This window comes from Corvus hawaiiensis, chromosome 1 (genome assembly GCF_020740725.1).
Source record: "Corvus hawaiiensis isolate bCorHaw1 chromosome 1, bCorHaw1.pri.cur, whole genome shotgun sequence".
Lineage (NCBI taxonomy): Eukaryota > Metazoa > Chordata > Aves > Passeriformes > Corvidae > Corvus > Corvus hawaiiensis.
Window position 1 is genome coordinate 21,936,664 of NC_063213.1, and position 16,705 is coordinate 21,953,368.

The following is a 16,705-nucleotide window of genomic DNA, read 5'->3' on the forward strand; positions in this document are numbered from 1 at the left end:
GAAATTGAGACTGCCAAACCATACAGTGTGGCTCTGTCTTTAACATCTACCTTAACATACAGTTCAGGTAGTTAAAAATTATGACCTTTAATTTTATCCTGGTACCAGTTTCTCTGAAATCAGTTGTAGTATAAATTTACTTTTCTGTTCTTTTCAATGTTTATGTAACTTTAGTAGTTGGAATTAATTTGTTTTTTTCAATTAACTTGAACTTTTAAACACTTACATTTTTGCATCTGTAGGATTGATATTGTATTTTTTGATGAACAGTAAGACCATTGGAGGAGGAAAATCAAACCTAATAACAGCTATTTTTGCCTTCATATTTCATGGTTAAAAACAGAGAAGGAGTTGAAGTCAAGGTTTGCAAAGTGTTAAAGCAGCTTAGACCTCTATACAGTTTAAAAAGTGACTTGATCATTGAACATCCTAATGTTTAAGTAGTTTTTGAAAATTTTGTTTAGGGTGTTGCAATCTTCTGAACGTTCTCTCAAAATTCTTGTCCTTTAAGTATTCTGTAGAGTGTGATAGAAAGTGACAATTGTTGAGGAGTTTCCTGCTGTGTACAGCCTTCCCTAAAGTTTCAATGAAACAAAATCATGTAACACATTTGTCTCGTAATAGTATGATCCTGTGATCTTTTTGTTGTCTTTAATAGCAAAACTTACTTGTGTATCGGATCTGAATCTCTATACAGAGAGAAATTCTTAGCTAAGCAAATGGAAGAAGATAACCCAGGAGAGAGAAATGGATTTGGTGTGAGGAGATGCTCTACCCAGTACCTAAGGTGTTTGGCCCTAGTGTCTAATGTCCATATAATGCCCTGAAATATTTTGATGTACAACATTTATTTTATATATAAAATATAATGAAGACTGCCATATTCTATGATACTTTCACACTTTTCTTTATGATACTACCTTTTTCTGATTTTATGTGATAGCTGTGTCCTGTTCCATCCTTGGGCATGCTTATTTGCTACAATTTTATTGTTTTGGAGCTTTAATGAAAAGGGATCTACTGAAAGATAAATTCTAAATTCTGTAATTTCAATTACAAGCAGTGATGTGATTGATACAGATTAGGAATGCTAATTGCCGATGCTAACAAACATAGGAATTAAAGGACTCCCTGTTAGACTGGGAGTTGTGTCCTACTTCTGCAAGCAGCTATATGACATAATCATCATAAATGCAGCCTGTTGGGTTTTTTCTCTGATTAGCTAGTTTCTATCCTTCTTTATGTAATTTCTGTTCTGCATCTTCCTATTCGGAATTTTTGAAAATAGCATATTCATGCATGTGGGAGACTAAGCATGCATACAGCATTCACCCTGTATCAATGCAGTTTTACTCCCAATCTCTGTTTTGTACTTCATTTAATACTTCATTTTCATCAAGGTACAGAAACAATTAAATTTTTGAAGTTAATTCGTTTGGTAGTTCAGAGCTTCTGCTGCAAAACTTCATAATATGATTATAATTCCACTCAAATGCTGAAGTAGACTGATACTGGGAGAAGAGTGGGACTGATTGTTCAATTGAGCAAAGCCAAAATTCAGCCCTTTGTTTTGTTTTAGCTTTTAATTCCTACAGCTCCTCCTCTTCTCTTTTTTAGCTGCATTTTTGAACCTGAGGGGAATGCGTGCAGCCTGACAGACAGCACTGCTGAAGAACATGTCTTGGCACTAGTGGAACATGCAGCAGATGAAGCTCGGGATAGGATCAATCGCTATCTACCCAACAGCAAGGTCTACTGCACACGGCAGTTCGCAGTTCCGATTTGTGCCTGACTATTGAATACTTTGTTTCACATTAGGAAACAGGCTTTACTGTTGGGGTTTCTGAGACTGGAACATCTGGGATGTGTGTTCTGTGCAGAATACCAGTGCTGCTGTTGTCTATCATTTAGTTCCCACTGAAAGCCATTGTAGGGGGGTCCTAAGTGGATCTCAAGTTCTATTGTGTGTTGAACATCTTTGGAAATTCACTTGCAGGAAACAGTGAAACGTTCCTCAATTTTGAGTTGCAGCCCTTGAAAGTGATTAAAATAACATCACACTTCTCGTATTGCTGCAACCTCAGATAAAGCAAACTATGGCATATTTTGAAGGGCTCCCCCACCCCCAGGAATTAACATATTTTTAAGTGTTAAATTACTGTTTTTAATGAGGAGGGTCTGTAAGGTCTTGTAGTTTTGTACTTACAAGTAGTAGCTGTCAGCTGTAGCATGAGTACCAAATACAAAGATCTTTTATTGATAAGGTTTAGATAGCAGGTTTGACAGTCCTGAATGTGATTCTGATACTGGTCCATGTGTTTGGGTTTTGTGCTCTTCCAAGGTTTAGAAGGACAAGCTCGGTGATGCAGTTGGTGCAGTTTTCTCTGAAGGTTCTATTTTTGGGCTGTGAGTTTTTTAGCTCTGTGATGATGGTGGTGGATTCCGTCATTTCCTTATGCTAGGATTGGAGTGAATGCTCCAGGGATTCACTACAGATCTGCACTGAGATACGTTTACTCTCTTTCCCTTGAATTTTGTGGAGACTTACTCCCACCTTTGCTCCCATTTCTCATCTGTCACTCTAGTGGCCACTGCAGTCAAGAAAAGAATCAGGATGTTGCCACATCCTGCATTTTCCACCTATTTAAAAACTATTGCAGAAGGAACTTTGCTTTGAAGCAAAAGTGGTGTTGTGTCTTTAAACTTAAATGTCCATTTCTTGGGCAGTGGCCCTCTTTATGCAGTCAACTTAGGCTCAACTGGATTAGGAAGTAAAGCTGCCAAGAATAGTGGGTGAAGGTTTAGGTTCAGTGAATCTCTGTTTCTTTGGGTAATTAAAAGACTTGATAGGATTGAAGGCTATTTGAAACCTCCAAAGTAAGAGTGCCTTTTTAAATCTCCTCAAACAATACCAGTCCTTCATGCTGATGCAGTCAGTTTTGCAGTGTTCAAGGAAGTTTCTGAAGGTGTGCAGCTCTTAATTGCCTAGGCTGTTAAGACAGCCCCACTGCATGTCCCACAGAGTCTAGGTAACACTGACTGGCATGGTTTTGGAATTCAGCCATTGCTAACTTTTGCCATCACTTGAAGGTAGTGTTCTTGTTCATTCTCTTTCCAGCATCTCTCACCTCTGTTTTTATTGTAAACCAATATTAGCTTTGGCCTCCTGTATGGGGAGAGCTTTAAACTTTTTCAGATGGAGTGGAATAAAAAACAAAATAGAGAAGATTTATTGTTGATTTCCTTGGAAGTATTTAGTAATATTTTTGTAGGGAGAGAACAGTTTTCATTTATCACTTTATATTGAGAGGTTAGAGTCTTTTTTTTCTCAATTCATGTGTAATCAGTTTCTGACATTAGCTTTGCTTGTTGTGTTGGATCTAGCTCTACCTTTACAGACCCTGGTGGGCTCTTGTTGTCTTTCACATCTGTCTTTAGCATTGTGCTTGTGTGCTTCAATAGGTCTGTGAAAACATTTCTTCCTCTTGAAGAATTTGGTAGTGTGTTCATAAAAGTACTTCTAATTAGAGAAAGTTGTGGGTGAGACATGTAAACAAGCAGTTCAGTCTAAATTTTCAAATAAGCCGTGACTTTGTTTGTGGATAGGAGTTACAGTTCTGCTTCTGAAAGGGATGTGTGTTCTAGACTTTGCAGTCAGGAAGGCTGGCTCTGTGCTAGTGGTAGTGGAATTGGGTTTGTCTTGGTTGAAAACTTTAGATCTGATTTAGAAAGATGAATAAGGTGTTGTCTGTCATATGATATATGAACTTCTGCTCCGTAATCTTCTGTTCTGAAGCACTTGCTAAGTGGTGTTAAATAGTTGTGACCCAAGATTCTCTGTATGAAAAGGGGAATACCAAAGTGCAGTATCTCAATACAGCTAAAAATGCTTTTGATAGTTTTCTGTGTAAATGGGCAACTCCTTCTTTGAGTGTGAACAGTTTTGAATGATTGCTCCTCTATCTTTATGGTTCTATTCACAGATTGGTTATCTGAAAAAAAATGGAGATGGAACTTTATTATTTAGTGTAGTGAATTCATCTGATCCAGAAGCAGAAGGTAAAAGCCATACTCTTTCGAGCAAACATTTCTAGTCTTGAATGTTCTAAGAGATTTTGAAGTCTTAACTGTAGATACAGACACTGTGTAGTAGAGATGAGTTTTAAAATAGTTCTTAATTTTTAAAAAAGTTTATTATTTTCATTAATTATTTCCCAAACCATTTCCCCAAACACCCCAAAGGTGTTTCTGTTTGCCTTCCATATTTTCACTCTTCAGATACTTTGTTTACTGATGCTAACAGGGAGAAGATAAAATAATACCTCTTTATAAGCACTTATACATTGCTACAACTTTATAAAAAGCTTGGAAGACAAGTACACTGTAGTTTCAATACCTAATAGACAAAAGGTGAATGAAATTGCTGTAATCCTATGTGAATGTGCTATGCACAGATGCAAATTCAGAATAATCTTTTACCTCTTTATTTCCTAATTTAAATCATTAGCTAAATTTCAGTTTTAAGTTTATGAGGTTTTGCTCAATATTTTTTCTTTAGTTCCGTGATCTTTTCTTTCGGTTTTTCTCATTCTGTTATTATATATTATTTATATTGTTTTATGCTTTTCCTTTGTTTTAATTTCAAGCTCAAGATGCAGAAGTACTGAAATTTGTGATGAATGAAATGCCATAGTTTTTTGGTGCTGTGTGTCATGTTGATTTAGTACTTCCTTCTCTGCACCTTTTGAGATCAGAATTTGTTCACAGCTTTCCTGTTGTTTCATTGATGAATATATCAATGCTTTTGACTAATCACATTGAGAGACACAAGCCTGCTAAATTCCTTTCATTCGGTAGTAAATTTTTCTGGAATGAAATTGAGCATTTTGACTGCTATCAAGCCTATTTCCTATTTCTGAAAAAAAAAAAGGTATTTAATGCCTCTGAAATTATGCCACTGCAAATTTAAAGAATGATGATAATGGATTTCTATAAACAAACAGCCACTTAGTCAACATAAGAGACTGCTTTTATCACTTCAGTAATATCTGGATCTCGAAAGTTTGTGAATCAGCTACTATAATAATTACAGATGCTGCTGTATACTTTAAAAGTGAAGTAACTTAAGTAAGCCATAGATCTTGTGAATAAGACATGGAAGCATATCTATAGCTTGTGTTTGAAATTTAAATGGAGAACCTGAATTAACAGTACCTACCCTTAATGTATAGATGAAAAGACATTTAGTCTTCATGTTAATTACAGCTCTAAAATAGCAAATTCTAATTATTCATCATAAACTGTAAACATGAAATGCTTTTCTAAGCCTTCTTTTAAATCAAATTATTAGAGGAAGAAACTCACCCAGTGGATCTGAGTTCACTGTCAAGCAAATTATTACCTGGCTTCACTACACTGGGCTTCAAAGATGAACGAAGAAATAAAGGTAAATACCAAAGACCATGTTTTAACTTTGTGTTTATTAAATGTTTGAGCAATTACTTGATGTAACATAATTTCGGTTTATACCTGTCTCAATATGAAAGTTTGCTTGGTTATTTTTTTAATATATAATAATTCCATTAACAGCAGAATGCAGTTTTTCTTAAATTGATTTTTTTGCTTATTAAACATAACCTAATTTATGGATTAATATTTTAACTTAGTGCTGTAGCCACACTAGAAGATTTCCAATAATGGTAGTCCATTTCCTGTAGGGGAAATAATTTTTCCAGAGTAATTGCAGTTACAGTTGAGAGACAACTTCCAGCCATTTGCATTTTTCCATCATATGACAAGGATTGTGCAGACTGTGAAATTTTTTTACCAGTTTTAATAGTTTCTAATCTGCTCTCCAGAAACTGACTGGCAACCAGCGGTAAAGTAGATGCACACAAAATGTAGAAATACAAAAGGGGGGTGTGGCCATGAATCTTTTTCTTCTCAGAGTGGGGTGAATAACATAGTTCTTGATTTTCCAGTAGTATGTTTGTTTATATGGTTAAAATAGTTGTGCTGATTCTGGAGTCTGGAAGTGTCCTTGAGATACTGCTCTTGCTTTCAGTTGGAGAAAAAAATACATGGCACTTTCTCTATCTGTTTCAGAAAACACAGTCTTTTTTTTTTCCCCAAGTGATCTTTTACTCTTGTGCTAATCATTTGTTGTGTCTTTCTTTTACCTGTGTAGTAACCTTTCTTACCAGTGCCAATACGGCACCTTCCTTGCAAAACAACTCTATATTTCATGATTTGAAACCAGATGAGATGGAGCTCCTATACTCAGCATATGGTGATGAAACTGGGATCCAGTGTGCCTTAAGGTAAGTGCCTCCTTACTAGGAAGTCTTAACTTCTCATAGCAATTCTTTGCAAAGCAATTTAAACTTATTCTCAACTAAGACCCTCCAAATCCTGAATTTTTTTCTCAAACTTATTTTTAAAATAAATCACTATAAAATTTGAAGCTAGTTTTCGTCCTTCTTGGAGGTTTTTTTCATATATTGTTTGTTTGCTTTTGGGTTTTGGGGGGTTTTTCCATTTGTCCTTTTAAGCTATCCTATTTTATTGCAAGGTTGTAATGGATCTTGTTATTAGGGTCTTCAACCACAGTATATATAGGTTGCCACAGATTTAGTGTTTTGCTTTAAACCCAGCAGAAAATAAATTTAAAAAGGCAAGTAACATATTTCAGTGGCTTTAAAACAATGATGTTTTTCAAGGGGTTTTGAAAGAGTTAAAGCTACTTGAAAAGAAAAATGCCACTTATCATTAAATTGTTGTTTATGGAGGGAAGGAAATAATCGCAAGCTTTTTATCTCTTGTGTTTTGTGTTTTAACCCACTAACCTGCCATCAATGATAGTTCAAGTCAAAATTTTCTAGTACTTGTGAAAAACAAGTTGCAGGTGTACTTTATTATTAAAATAAAGGAAAAAACTCTGTGTCTTGAAGGCCTTACTTGCTTTTCTGAAGAAGCATAAAAGAGTTAGACCAAAGAAAATGTAGGTGTAATGCAGTGTATTTGGGGAAAACCATATTTTAAGTAGAAGTAGATTTTATGAAAGTAAATGTTTTCTGTAATGCTTATCTCCATTCCTGCTAGCTTACAAGAATTTGTGAAGGATGCTGGAAGTTACAGCAAGAAAATAGTTGATGATCTTCTTGACCAGATCACTAGTGGCGACCATTCCAAAACTATTTATCAGCTAAAGCAGGTGTGTCCTGGGTGCACTGAAATGTCACAAATTCATCAGAATAAGAATGAACCTACTGGCTTTTTAATGTTGTGTGAGATGATTTGTTTTCCACTGTCAGTTTAAGCAGTGCAAGCTTAGCTGTTCAAGCAACCATGAACCAAATTAGAGACTGAATTAATCAACAGAGGAGGAATCCTTTTCACTGGCTTGGTCAGTTTTCCAATGTGGTTTCACTATGTGACTGCAGAAAGGAGGAGGCAGGGGATATAACATAGTGGGACCAACCAACTAGATGGTTTTTGGGCAGCCTCGTCACTCTATGTCATGACTTACATACCTACTTCTGAGTTACATTGCAATGCTTTTGTTAAGGTTTGGGGTTTTTTCTTAATTGAAAAGCAAAATACATTTCTTGTGGAAGGATTAATTATTTGGAACATGGAAGGAAAATTAAAGAACAGGTTAATTATCACTGTAGCAGGTGTCTGTTACCTGCCAGTTCTAACTTCTACATTCATGTCGTACAGGAAAAGCTTTTAACTTATTTGCAAAAGCACTTTCCTGATGAGATTCATACTAAGATTGGAGAAAAGAGTTTTCTCAGAAATATGTATGATTCTAGTGGGACTGTTTGCATTCCCAAGACAAAATAATTTAAAAGAAATTGCATAATTTCTGAAGATAAATTTCATGTTGTCTTCACTTCGAAAACCACTCGTAGTTTGAAATAATTGTCTGCTATTTAAAATGCCGACATTCTGAAAGATTGAAGAATAAAAAATGGGAGGCAGGCTGGGAAGATAGAAAGTATTTAGACTTCCTGACATGGTGGAAATGAGATTATGCTAAATCTTTGCAGACTTAGAAGTGGAATAGGGTGGATGGTGTTTGGAAATAAGGAGACAATAGAATGAAGAACACTGACAATCCTTTAGAATTTTCTGGGTGTTTTTTCCCTACGGGAATAAGATTGCACATATAACAGGAAGAAATGTAAAGGATTAGTTCAAGAAATTAAACCCCAATATTTTGAATACTCTCCTACATAGAGGAATGTGTGTATGCAACACAGTCAACTTAGCTTTAAAATAAAATGTGCCTTTGCCTTTTACCATGTTTTTCTATGAATGTTATTTCAGCTGAGAATTTCTGAAGACCTCTCAATGGCTATTTGCACTTAAAAATGCTGTTCAGTTGTGACATATGTGGATATATGCTGATTTTACGCAATTAAGTGTGTTTCAGTTGATCATATGTCATGGTGTTTTATGCCTGAGCATTTTGTGCTGCTGCATTTGAGAAAGGATTAGTATCTCTGAAAGTACAACCTTGAATGATTTGTGATTAGTAGTTACTGAAGTATTGACAAAGATACTGCACTTGAATATAAAGTTTGTGAGCAGAATAAATAGTATAAGGGGACTCAAAGATTAGTTAAAATGCATAATACTAAAATATTTAAGAAAAGCAACTGTTACATTGTAATTGCATTACAGATATGTGAAAAAGTTAGCTGTCTCTAGCCTCCTTTTGTGTGTGAAGTTTGAATATACTTGAAATGGTACAAGAAAGATGTCTGTCCCATGTGTTGAATATAAACAATTATTGGTATTCTTTCTTTCCAGAGGCGAAACATCCCAGTAAAACCACTGGATGAAGTTAAAGTAAGTTATGCTGATACTCAGTTTGGGATTTTTAACTGGAAAAAGTGCGAAAGTGATGTTCTCTGAGCTTCCAACATTCAAATTCTTCATTTTATTTAATATGCCTCTGTTCTGTATGGTAATACAGAAAAGATTGATTAGTGGAGTATATGAGAAAGAAGAGGCTTTAGGTTATTCCTAGAGAGGCTGTCCTGGTTAGTTACAAATTGTTGGCATGACTGTATGAGGTTGCCCTGGAGAAGAGCTGGTCTTCATTTTTTTTGTGAAGGTTCTACTCAAACATCACAAAATGTGACAGTGTTCTGTGCTGGCCCAGGATCTCTTTGTGGAAAACGAGTAAAATACACAAACATTCTCAGGGAACATTCTTAGTAAATAAAAGATATGAAATGCTAAGATCTGAAGTATTTCTTTGTTCTTTAGGTTCTGCCAGTTCTTATAAAAGAAGAACACAAATTGCGTAATACCTGTCTGGATTCTTCCAAACAGATTATGGTAAAATGGTTAGGGGGGAGGGGAGGGAAGCAACAGGGAAAAAACCATAGAACAAACAAAAAAATAGTATTGAGACATTATTTTGTTTCAGTGCAAGCTCTGAGGTAGAATACTAAAATTACAGTATCTAGAATAAGGTTTCAGTACTGAAAATGAATTCTCTGATATTCAGTCTGGTTTTGTTTGTGGCTTTATTGTTCTGTATCCTCCAGCTTATTTCAGCATGTGTAACTAAGTCTCAGAGGCAGAAAGGTCACACAGGAATCCAAAAAAGATACTTGATCTGCTGACTGATATTTGAATTTCAGCCTGCTGTAAAATTGGAAAAAACTCCATTAATATTAATCTGTTTTACCACATCCATTGAAAATGTCTATTAGAAAGTACGGGTAACTAATGCATACCTTATGCTTTTACAGCTACTAGTCAAATATTTCTTCAAGTAGTACAGGTTTGATCTTGCAAATCTTGTTCCAACAGTAGATATGCACTGTGTTCCATGGCAAATCACATAAAAATTGTATGGATCACATTATAACAACTAAAAAAATTCATAACTTTATAAATATTACTTAGTTTTGTGGAAAGGTGTGGACTTCTCTAGAAGGTAACTGGTTAAGTTATTTCATGGAAGTGCTAGGTTTCATTTTCGTATTTCTAAAGGATAATACCTGGTTGTGTGTTTACCTGAGTGTCTCATTTCTCCTGCGGGAACAGGCACCCTCAGAGATTTCTCTGGTTTGAATCTTAGTGACTCTGATTTCTTCCTTTGTGCCATTACATTAGCAATATTGCAATGGGTGTGGAAAGAAAGGGAATTGTGCAGTGCAGGCTGTATTTCATTATTCAGATGGATAGAAAAAATACTAGAGAGGCCCATCTGATACTGTGAAGAGGGAGGCCCACTGTACTAAAAATTTCAGTAAATCCAGTGTTCACATATGGAGAAGATGAAGGACACTGGTAATACAGCCAGCTTCCAGGGTTCTACCATGAGACATGGATGACTTGAATGTGTAATTGAGTTTCAGCAGTCCTGGATCATGAGATAAAAGGCTTGGACTACTGTGCACATCCCTGACCATTCGTGTGACTGGTCTGTCCGGGAACCTTTCTGAGCTGTCTGTGAATTTCAAGTTAGCCAAGATGGTTATGGATGCTCCAGTCTCAGGTGGTGTACACACTTCTGAGAGAATGGATTTGTGCCTTAAAGATTGGAAAGTTATATGACAGCTTGTCACTTTTGCTAGTCCTTCTGTGCCTTGTATTTTAATAGGTTGGAGAATCTGCTGGAGACGGTAACACTTCTGACTTGGACTTTCTCTCCATGAAGCCGTATTCAGATGTATCTCTCGATATTTCTATGTTAAGTTCGTTAGGTAAGTAACTAAATATACATGACATCAGTTATGGTTTAGTTGTACCATTTAGACAAAACGACAGCTGGATTTGCTAAGACTAAAAAAAGTGTTTGAAAAGTAGTAATAAGTCTACATTTGACACAAGTGAAAGTCTAGGGCTGATAAATGAAACCTTGCTCTGTTTTTCCTTTGAGACATCCATGTATCCAAGCTAACTTTTCCTGTACAACTGAAGAAAACGAAGAATTTGTACATCACTATTTTGATAGCTTTGCTTGTATTTCATATGTTCATAGTAACATAAATTTTAAGAATCAGTGTGAAACTTTCACTCAGAAGTGATGTTGCTTCATATGATGTCTTTTAAAATAACTTGGGAATTGGGTTAGTACGTGAAACTCGATCATATTGCCACTCGGAATATCCCAAAACAAAAATCAGAAGAAACTTCTGGTGTTGGAAGCTTCTGGTGTTTATCTTCAGTTGTGTAAAAGAATTTGGATGCTGTTTCAAATGCATGCTTTTCATAGTTATCCTTTAAATACCACAAGAAGTACTGTTGCCACTTCTGCAAGCAGCTGAGCTGGTCAAATGTCTTAAAAAATGTTATCCAAGCAAACAATCTGCTTATGTTTTAAGGCACTTTTAATTCAGAATGTGGAAGAGGCCAAACTATCTATTATAAAACACAGCCACGCTAATCGAAGACTTAAAGGGAAAAAAGATTTCTACAAATTTCTCACATAGGTACAGTTTGAAAAGCAATTGAAAAGTAAGCTCTGATTATACTGTCTCGCTCTAATTTTATTGCAGTTCAGTAAAAAATGAATAAATATCCACTTTATAGATAATGTTTAGATATATCAGTCTTACATGCATAAATTTCATGCACCACTGAAAGCTGCTTATATTTTTTTCTTTGGCCTTTCTGTAAATAATCATACTTCTAGATCAGTTGGCTTCCAGAGAGAGTTTATAGCATTAATTCTTATCATAATTCTTGCAAAATTAACACTTAAGAAAGAGAAGGGAAGGAATTACTCTTCCTGTTTAAAGTCGAGGGAATTTTTTTTAGGTCTTCAATGAAAGAATAGCATATATTGGCACATACGTCCAGTTCTTTCCAGTTTCACAGTTTTATTTGGCTTACTACAAAATCAGTGTAGCTGGAGAAGATACTGTTCTTAGAACCTTCTGTGATGGGAATTTCTTTGCCTCCATAGATTTCATGTTCTAACTGTATTTTGAGTTTGATATTTAAGTGATCTTTTTGCTGACTCTCTTTTGCCACAAACTAAATGTGTTATTTACTGTGAGCATGGCGAGACACTGGCACAGGTTGCCCAGAGAAGCTGTGGGTTCCCCATCCCTGGAAGCCTTCAAAGCCAGGTTGGATGAGGCTTTGAGCAACCTGGTCTAGTGGAAGGTGTCCCTGCCCATGGCAGGGGGTTGGAACAAGACAGCTTTTAAAGTCCCTTCCAACTCAGGCCAGTCTATCCATGTCTGGTGTTTAACAGATAAGGAAGACAAATTAAGCTCTTACAGCTGTTTAAAAATACTGGGAGTCAGTTCAGTTTCAGCCATTTTTGCGTGGCACTTTCCTTCATCTTCCAATGCTGCACAGATCTGCAGCTGTTGCTTTTTAGAAGTGCGAGGGAAAATGCAAGATTGAGGAAATTTGTGTAATAGACAATGCTTGTGTTAATTAATTTTAGAACTTCTTTATAGTGACTTGGTAATTCATGGGTCAATGTACATGTGCTAATTATGGGTTTTGGTTGGTGGCTCTTAGGAAAAGTGAAGAAGGAGCTTGATCATGATGATAACCATCTACATCTGGATGAAACAACTAAGCTGCTTCAGGACCTTCATGAAGCTCAGGCTGACCGAGTGGGATCCCGGCCATCATCCAATTTGAGTTCCCTCTCCAATACCTCTGAAAGAGACCAACATCATCTTGGTAAAGTTAGCTGTGTCACAGAAGTTGCAGTACTTGTGCTCTATATGAAATTGGTTTAAACTTACATTGTAATTTACATAAATCTATGTGGGAAACTCTCTGATAGAAGTGTGCTGACTGATCATATTTTAATTTTTAAATATGTGTGGCAAAGATAATTAACACCACATACTTTTGACCTCCAAAACTAAGACCACTACTTTTCGATTAGGTGTGATTGAAGTAACTGTCAAGTAAATTGATACTCATTGGCAATTCCCTATAAGCACTAGCAATTGATGCCCTTAGTTACACTAAGGAATATATAATGATTATTTTACTTCAGCATAGTTGTATGCAGCAAGTAATGGTTGGGATTCTACAATAGCATTTCCTTGTCAACTGTAAAATTCAGTGATAAGACAGGATGATAGTATAACATACTGCTTAACAGCTTGCTGCCGTTTTTGAGAAAGTAGAAGATGTTGGATGGATGATACTCTGTTGCATTGTGTATAATTTTTCAACTCGGAGTGATAGCATAATGATTACTTTTCCATAAATTATCTAAATTACTAAGAATCTTGTGATCTCTTTTTCATAATCTCCTGTTTAAATATCATTTAAATGTCTGTCTTGCTTTAAAAGTCCAAAAAGAACATGTGAAATAACCATGCTGTTTATATGTATAAATATCTCAATTTTTTTTCTGTACTTTTAAAGGTTTTGATTTTTTTTCCCATGTTCAACAGGAAGCCCCTCTCATCTGAGTGTTGGAGAACAGCAAGACATGGTTCATGATCCCTATGAATTTCTTCAGTCTCCAGAAACCTCAAATGCTACCAGTAACTAATCTGACATGTACTATATTTATTTTGTATTTTATTTCTATTATGTTTTTATAAAGTTTTTGTCCATGACAGAAACTGCATTTTTGTCCTCTTTTCTATGAGGATTGCTGTATAATATTATCATGTATACAAGATTAAACAAGCAAACATAAAAAAGCCTCAACCCCAAACTAATTAGTGCATCATGTTGTTAGCAGTGTACCACGAACTGCTTTCAATTTGTTTGTTAAGGGAGGGTCTGTGAATCTTGACTGAAAAACAGCAAATAATGTGTTAGAAAAATTTGTATTTTACAGACACTGGAAAGTGATGATTTTCCCAGAATGGCAGCAGTCATTAAGTGCAATACAATTATTTACTAGTTCTGTTCAAGTCTTAACCTGAACATCTCCAAGGAGCAACAAAGAACCGCCTGAATTTGTATCATTACTATGTTTTCCATCTCCTAATGCTAATAATCTGTATAAATTGTTTTTAAATATTTTCCCATGTTTTTAAATATTTTTTTAATCACTGTAGAGAGCACTTAATTTGAGAGCAACTATACTTGGTAGTTGCAGTAAAATGCTCATTTACAAGACTTCTACCCTGGATTTGAAAAAGATGAATGTTTTTCTGATCCCTTGTATCTTGAAACACAAAGAAAAGATAATACTTGTATTTTGTAATATGATGTGTATATCTCATAGAATGGAAAAAGTATTGGATAAGGTGTGCTTTTCAGTAATTTCAAAATAAAACTTTTATAAAACATCAATACTGAAACTGAGGGATTTTGTATTATTGTTATGTGCAAGTAGACAAATGTTATGAATTTACATTATTTTGTAAATATTAATTAAAATAGAAAAGCAGTTTTTATGTGTAACAAATATGTTGTTCTTAGCAGGGGAAAGTTTGCTTCTGTTACTAAGTCTGAGATACTGAAGGGTTTTGGGTTGAATTCATGTGCTGCTTCAAACGATGGATTTTATCATGCCACATGTAGTTATAAACAAAAAAACCTGTAAGTTTTTAGGACCCATCAAGGAAGTCAATCGGATAACTGATAGTAAAGTCTTTATAAAGTCTAAATAGGATGATTGTTTCATTCCAAGCAGGAGTGCTGAAGAAAGCACACAGCGAGGCTTTTCTGTCTGGGAGTTGTTAGGAATGTATGTGGCAGTGTGCTTGGCCTCCTTTGCTCCTGCATTCTGACTCATCATGAGTGTGGGTTCTTGGATGTGACATGGATGATCTGCTGCACTGTGACAGTGTTGCTGGAGAGGGTTTGCGTGGATGCACAGCCTTGTGTCTGTCTGCAGCTTCCCAAACAATTTCAGCTGAAAAGTGTCTTTAAAACTGATGTGGTTTTGATCTCTAGTAAGTCTGATTTCTCATCCAGTAAATATAAATTGATTCCTGTAATAGACTCTGAATTATAGTTACAGTTGGTGAGGAAATCTTTATTGAAACACTTGCTGTTGAATTGCCTGCCTTAGATCTTGAATAAAATTCCACAGTAGAATGTTTAAAATACCCCTCTAGAAGAATGTGCTGGTTTGTTTTGGTTTTTGTTTGAACTGCAGTGTTTGCTACTGAAAACTGAAATAATGTGCAGTATCTTATTTTATACCTTCACCTTAGATTTCGGACAGAATGCACTCAAACTCGTGAAATTCTGTAGGCAGGTCTTCATGGGCTCCGTGAGCTGGTTGTATAAAAGGCTGGATGTTGTTTGCATCATGACTGTACCAGAGAGCACTTTGTGCCTAAGGAAGATTTGCTTATTTGTTCAGCCTGTCTGGCCCTTAAGCAAGGTTAGTTTTGCACAGTGATCTCCAACTGCCATTCCGTGGGTGCTGGACAATCCTTTCAATAGTCCTACTGCCTGCATTCCCCAGGAAAAAAATGCTTTTAGGGCAAAACTTCCCAGAAGCAAATACAAATGTTTTAGCTGTGGTGCCTTCTCGTAAGTGGCGGACATTGACTTGAAACCTGTTTGCTGAATGTACCAATAAACATGATTGGGCTCACTAAATGCCGCAAGAAAAGCTTTCGTGTTTCTTTGAGAAATCTCATTCTCCCATATGTTTTAGAAAGATTGGACTCTCGAGTTTGCAGCCTCTGGAAAAAAAAAGCAAAAATTTTAAAGTAAGTGGTTGAAGTAACTTCTTTCACTCACTTGTTTGTCACAGTGCATTTTTACTGATTCTCAAGCGGAAAGAGAATCTCCTGCTCCTCTTCCTTGTTGGGACATGTGCCTATGCTTATACCAGTGGTATGCTGTTGCATTTTCCAAATGATTCTGGTTTATTTCAAAAAAAGCCTTAAGAAGAAATTTGCCTTTTCTTGCTTATTTGAAGGATAAAAAATTCCCTAAGCTGTGTCTTATTTGCTCTTGTCTATGCAGGTGATAAATTCATGTACATAGAAAAGCTTTGATCTAACTAGTAAAGGCCTGTAATCCTATGGTCCTATTTAAATATTAAGAATTTGAAAAACTTGATTTAGTTCTGTGACTTTATTTGACATATATCATTATGTATTTAATCCAAGATAAACACCATTCCTTTCTAGTGTGTCTGGCAGATATTTCCTGTTTGGCTCATTTGGAAGAGGACTCCGTGTCTACGGCACCCCGTTAAAATCTGTTATACATGACGTGTAACATCTCCTGGCTACAGGTGGCACCATATGTCAACAAACTTTATGTGAGTTCCCATCAGTGGGAATATTTCTGATGGTGCCATTGAAAAAGAGGGGAATTTCCCAGGGTGTTTTGTAAAATGAACCCAGGGTTTCTATAAAAAATTGAGAAAATTAAATGCTATATCAAAAAGTGTATTGCACTAAGGATGTAAGCAAGGGCAAGAGAAATCTTAGATCTGTTCTTGCACAGGGTAGAAATATATCAATGAAAATGTAAAATGGTCTAAATAACTGTGATTATTCTTTTCTCTTTTGTATGCCTATCATCAATCTCATGTTTTAGCTCAGTCATCTTCAGTGGCAGCAAAGGGAACGTTGAGACTGTATTGCACACATTGCAAACATCTTTGTAAACAAAGATTCAGCACAGAGCAACTTTATTCCACTGTTTGAGATTCACAAATACAGGGACAGAATTTACCTGAAAATATTAGGAAAAAAATAATAGTAAAAAATCTTTCTGATGTTCCTCCCTTGCTCTTTATTAAAAAAAAAGAAAAAGCTCAAAG

General features: G+C 35.7%; 1 protein-coding gene across 8 annotated transcripts in view; it reads left to right on the top strand.

Annotated features, from left to right (window-relative positions):
* The window catches only part of BRD9 (bromodomain containing 9), a 24,435-nt gene extending 10,173 nt beyond the window's left edge, over window positions 1-14,262 (top strand). For 3 of the 8 annotated variants that reach the window (XM_048296007.1, XM_048295996.1, XM_048296002.1), the window contains exons 8-18: window positions 698-787; window positions 1,618-1,750; window positions 3,984-4,059; window positions 5,351-5,446; window positions 6,188-6,320; window positions 7,102-7,213; window positions 8,821-8,859; window positions 9,283-9,354; window positions 10,631-10,733; window positions 12,508-12,675; window positions 13,407-14,262. In XM_048296007.1, the coding sequence (XP_048151964.1) occupies window positions 698-787; window positions 1,618-1,750; window positions 3,984-4,059; window positions 5,351-5,446; window positions 6,188-6,320; window positions 7,102-7,213; window positions 8,821-8,859; window positions 9,283-9,354; window positions 10,631-10,733; window positions 12,508-12,675; window positions 13,407-13,507 (1,123 nt within the window). In that variant the 3' untranslated portion in view covers window positions 13,508-14,262. The remainder of the gene's footprint in view (window positions 1-697; window positions 788-1,617; window positions 1,751-3,983; window positions 4,060-5,350; window positions 5,447-6,187; window positions 6,321-7,101; window positions 7,214-8,820; window positions 8,860-9,282; window positions 9,355-10,630; window positions 10,734-12,507; window positions 12,676-13,406) is intronic. The other 5 variants (XM_048296027.1, XM_048296031.1, XM_048296037.1 and 2 more) reach the window with 3 other exon arrangements.
* The last annotated feature ends 2,443 nt before the right edge of the window (window positions 14,263-16,705 follow it).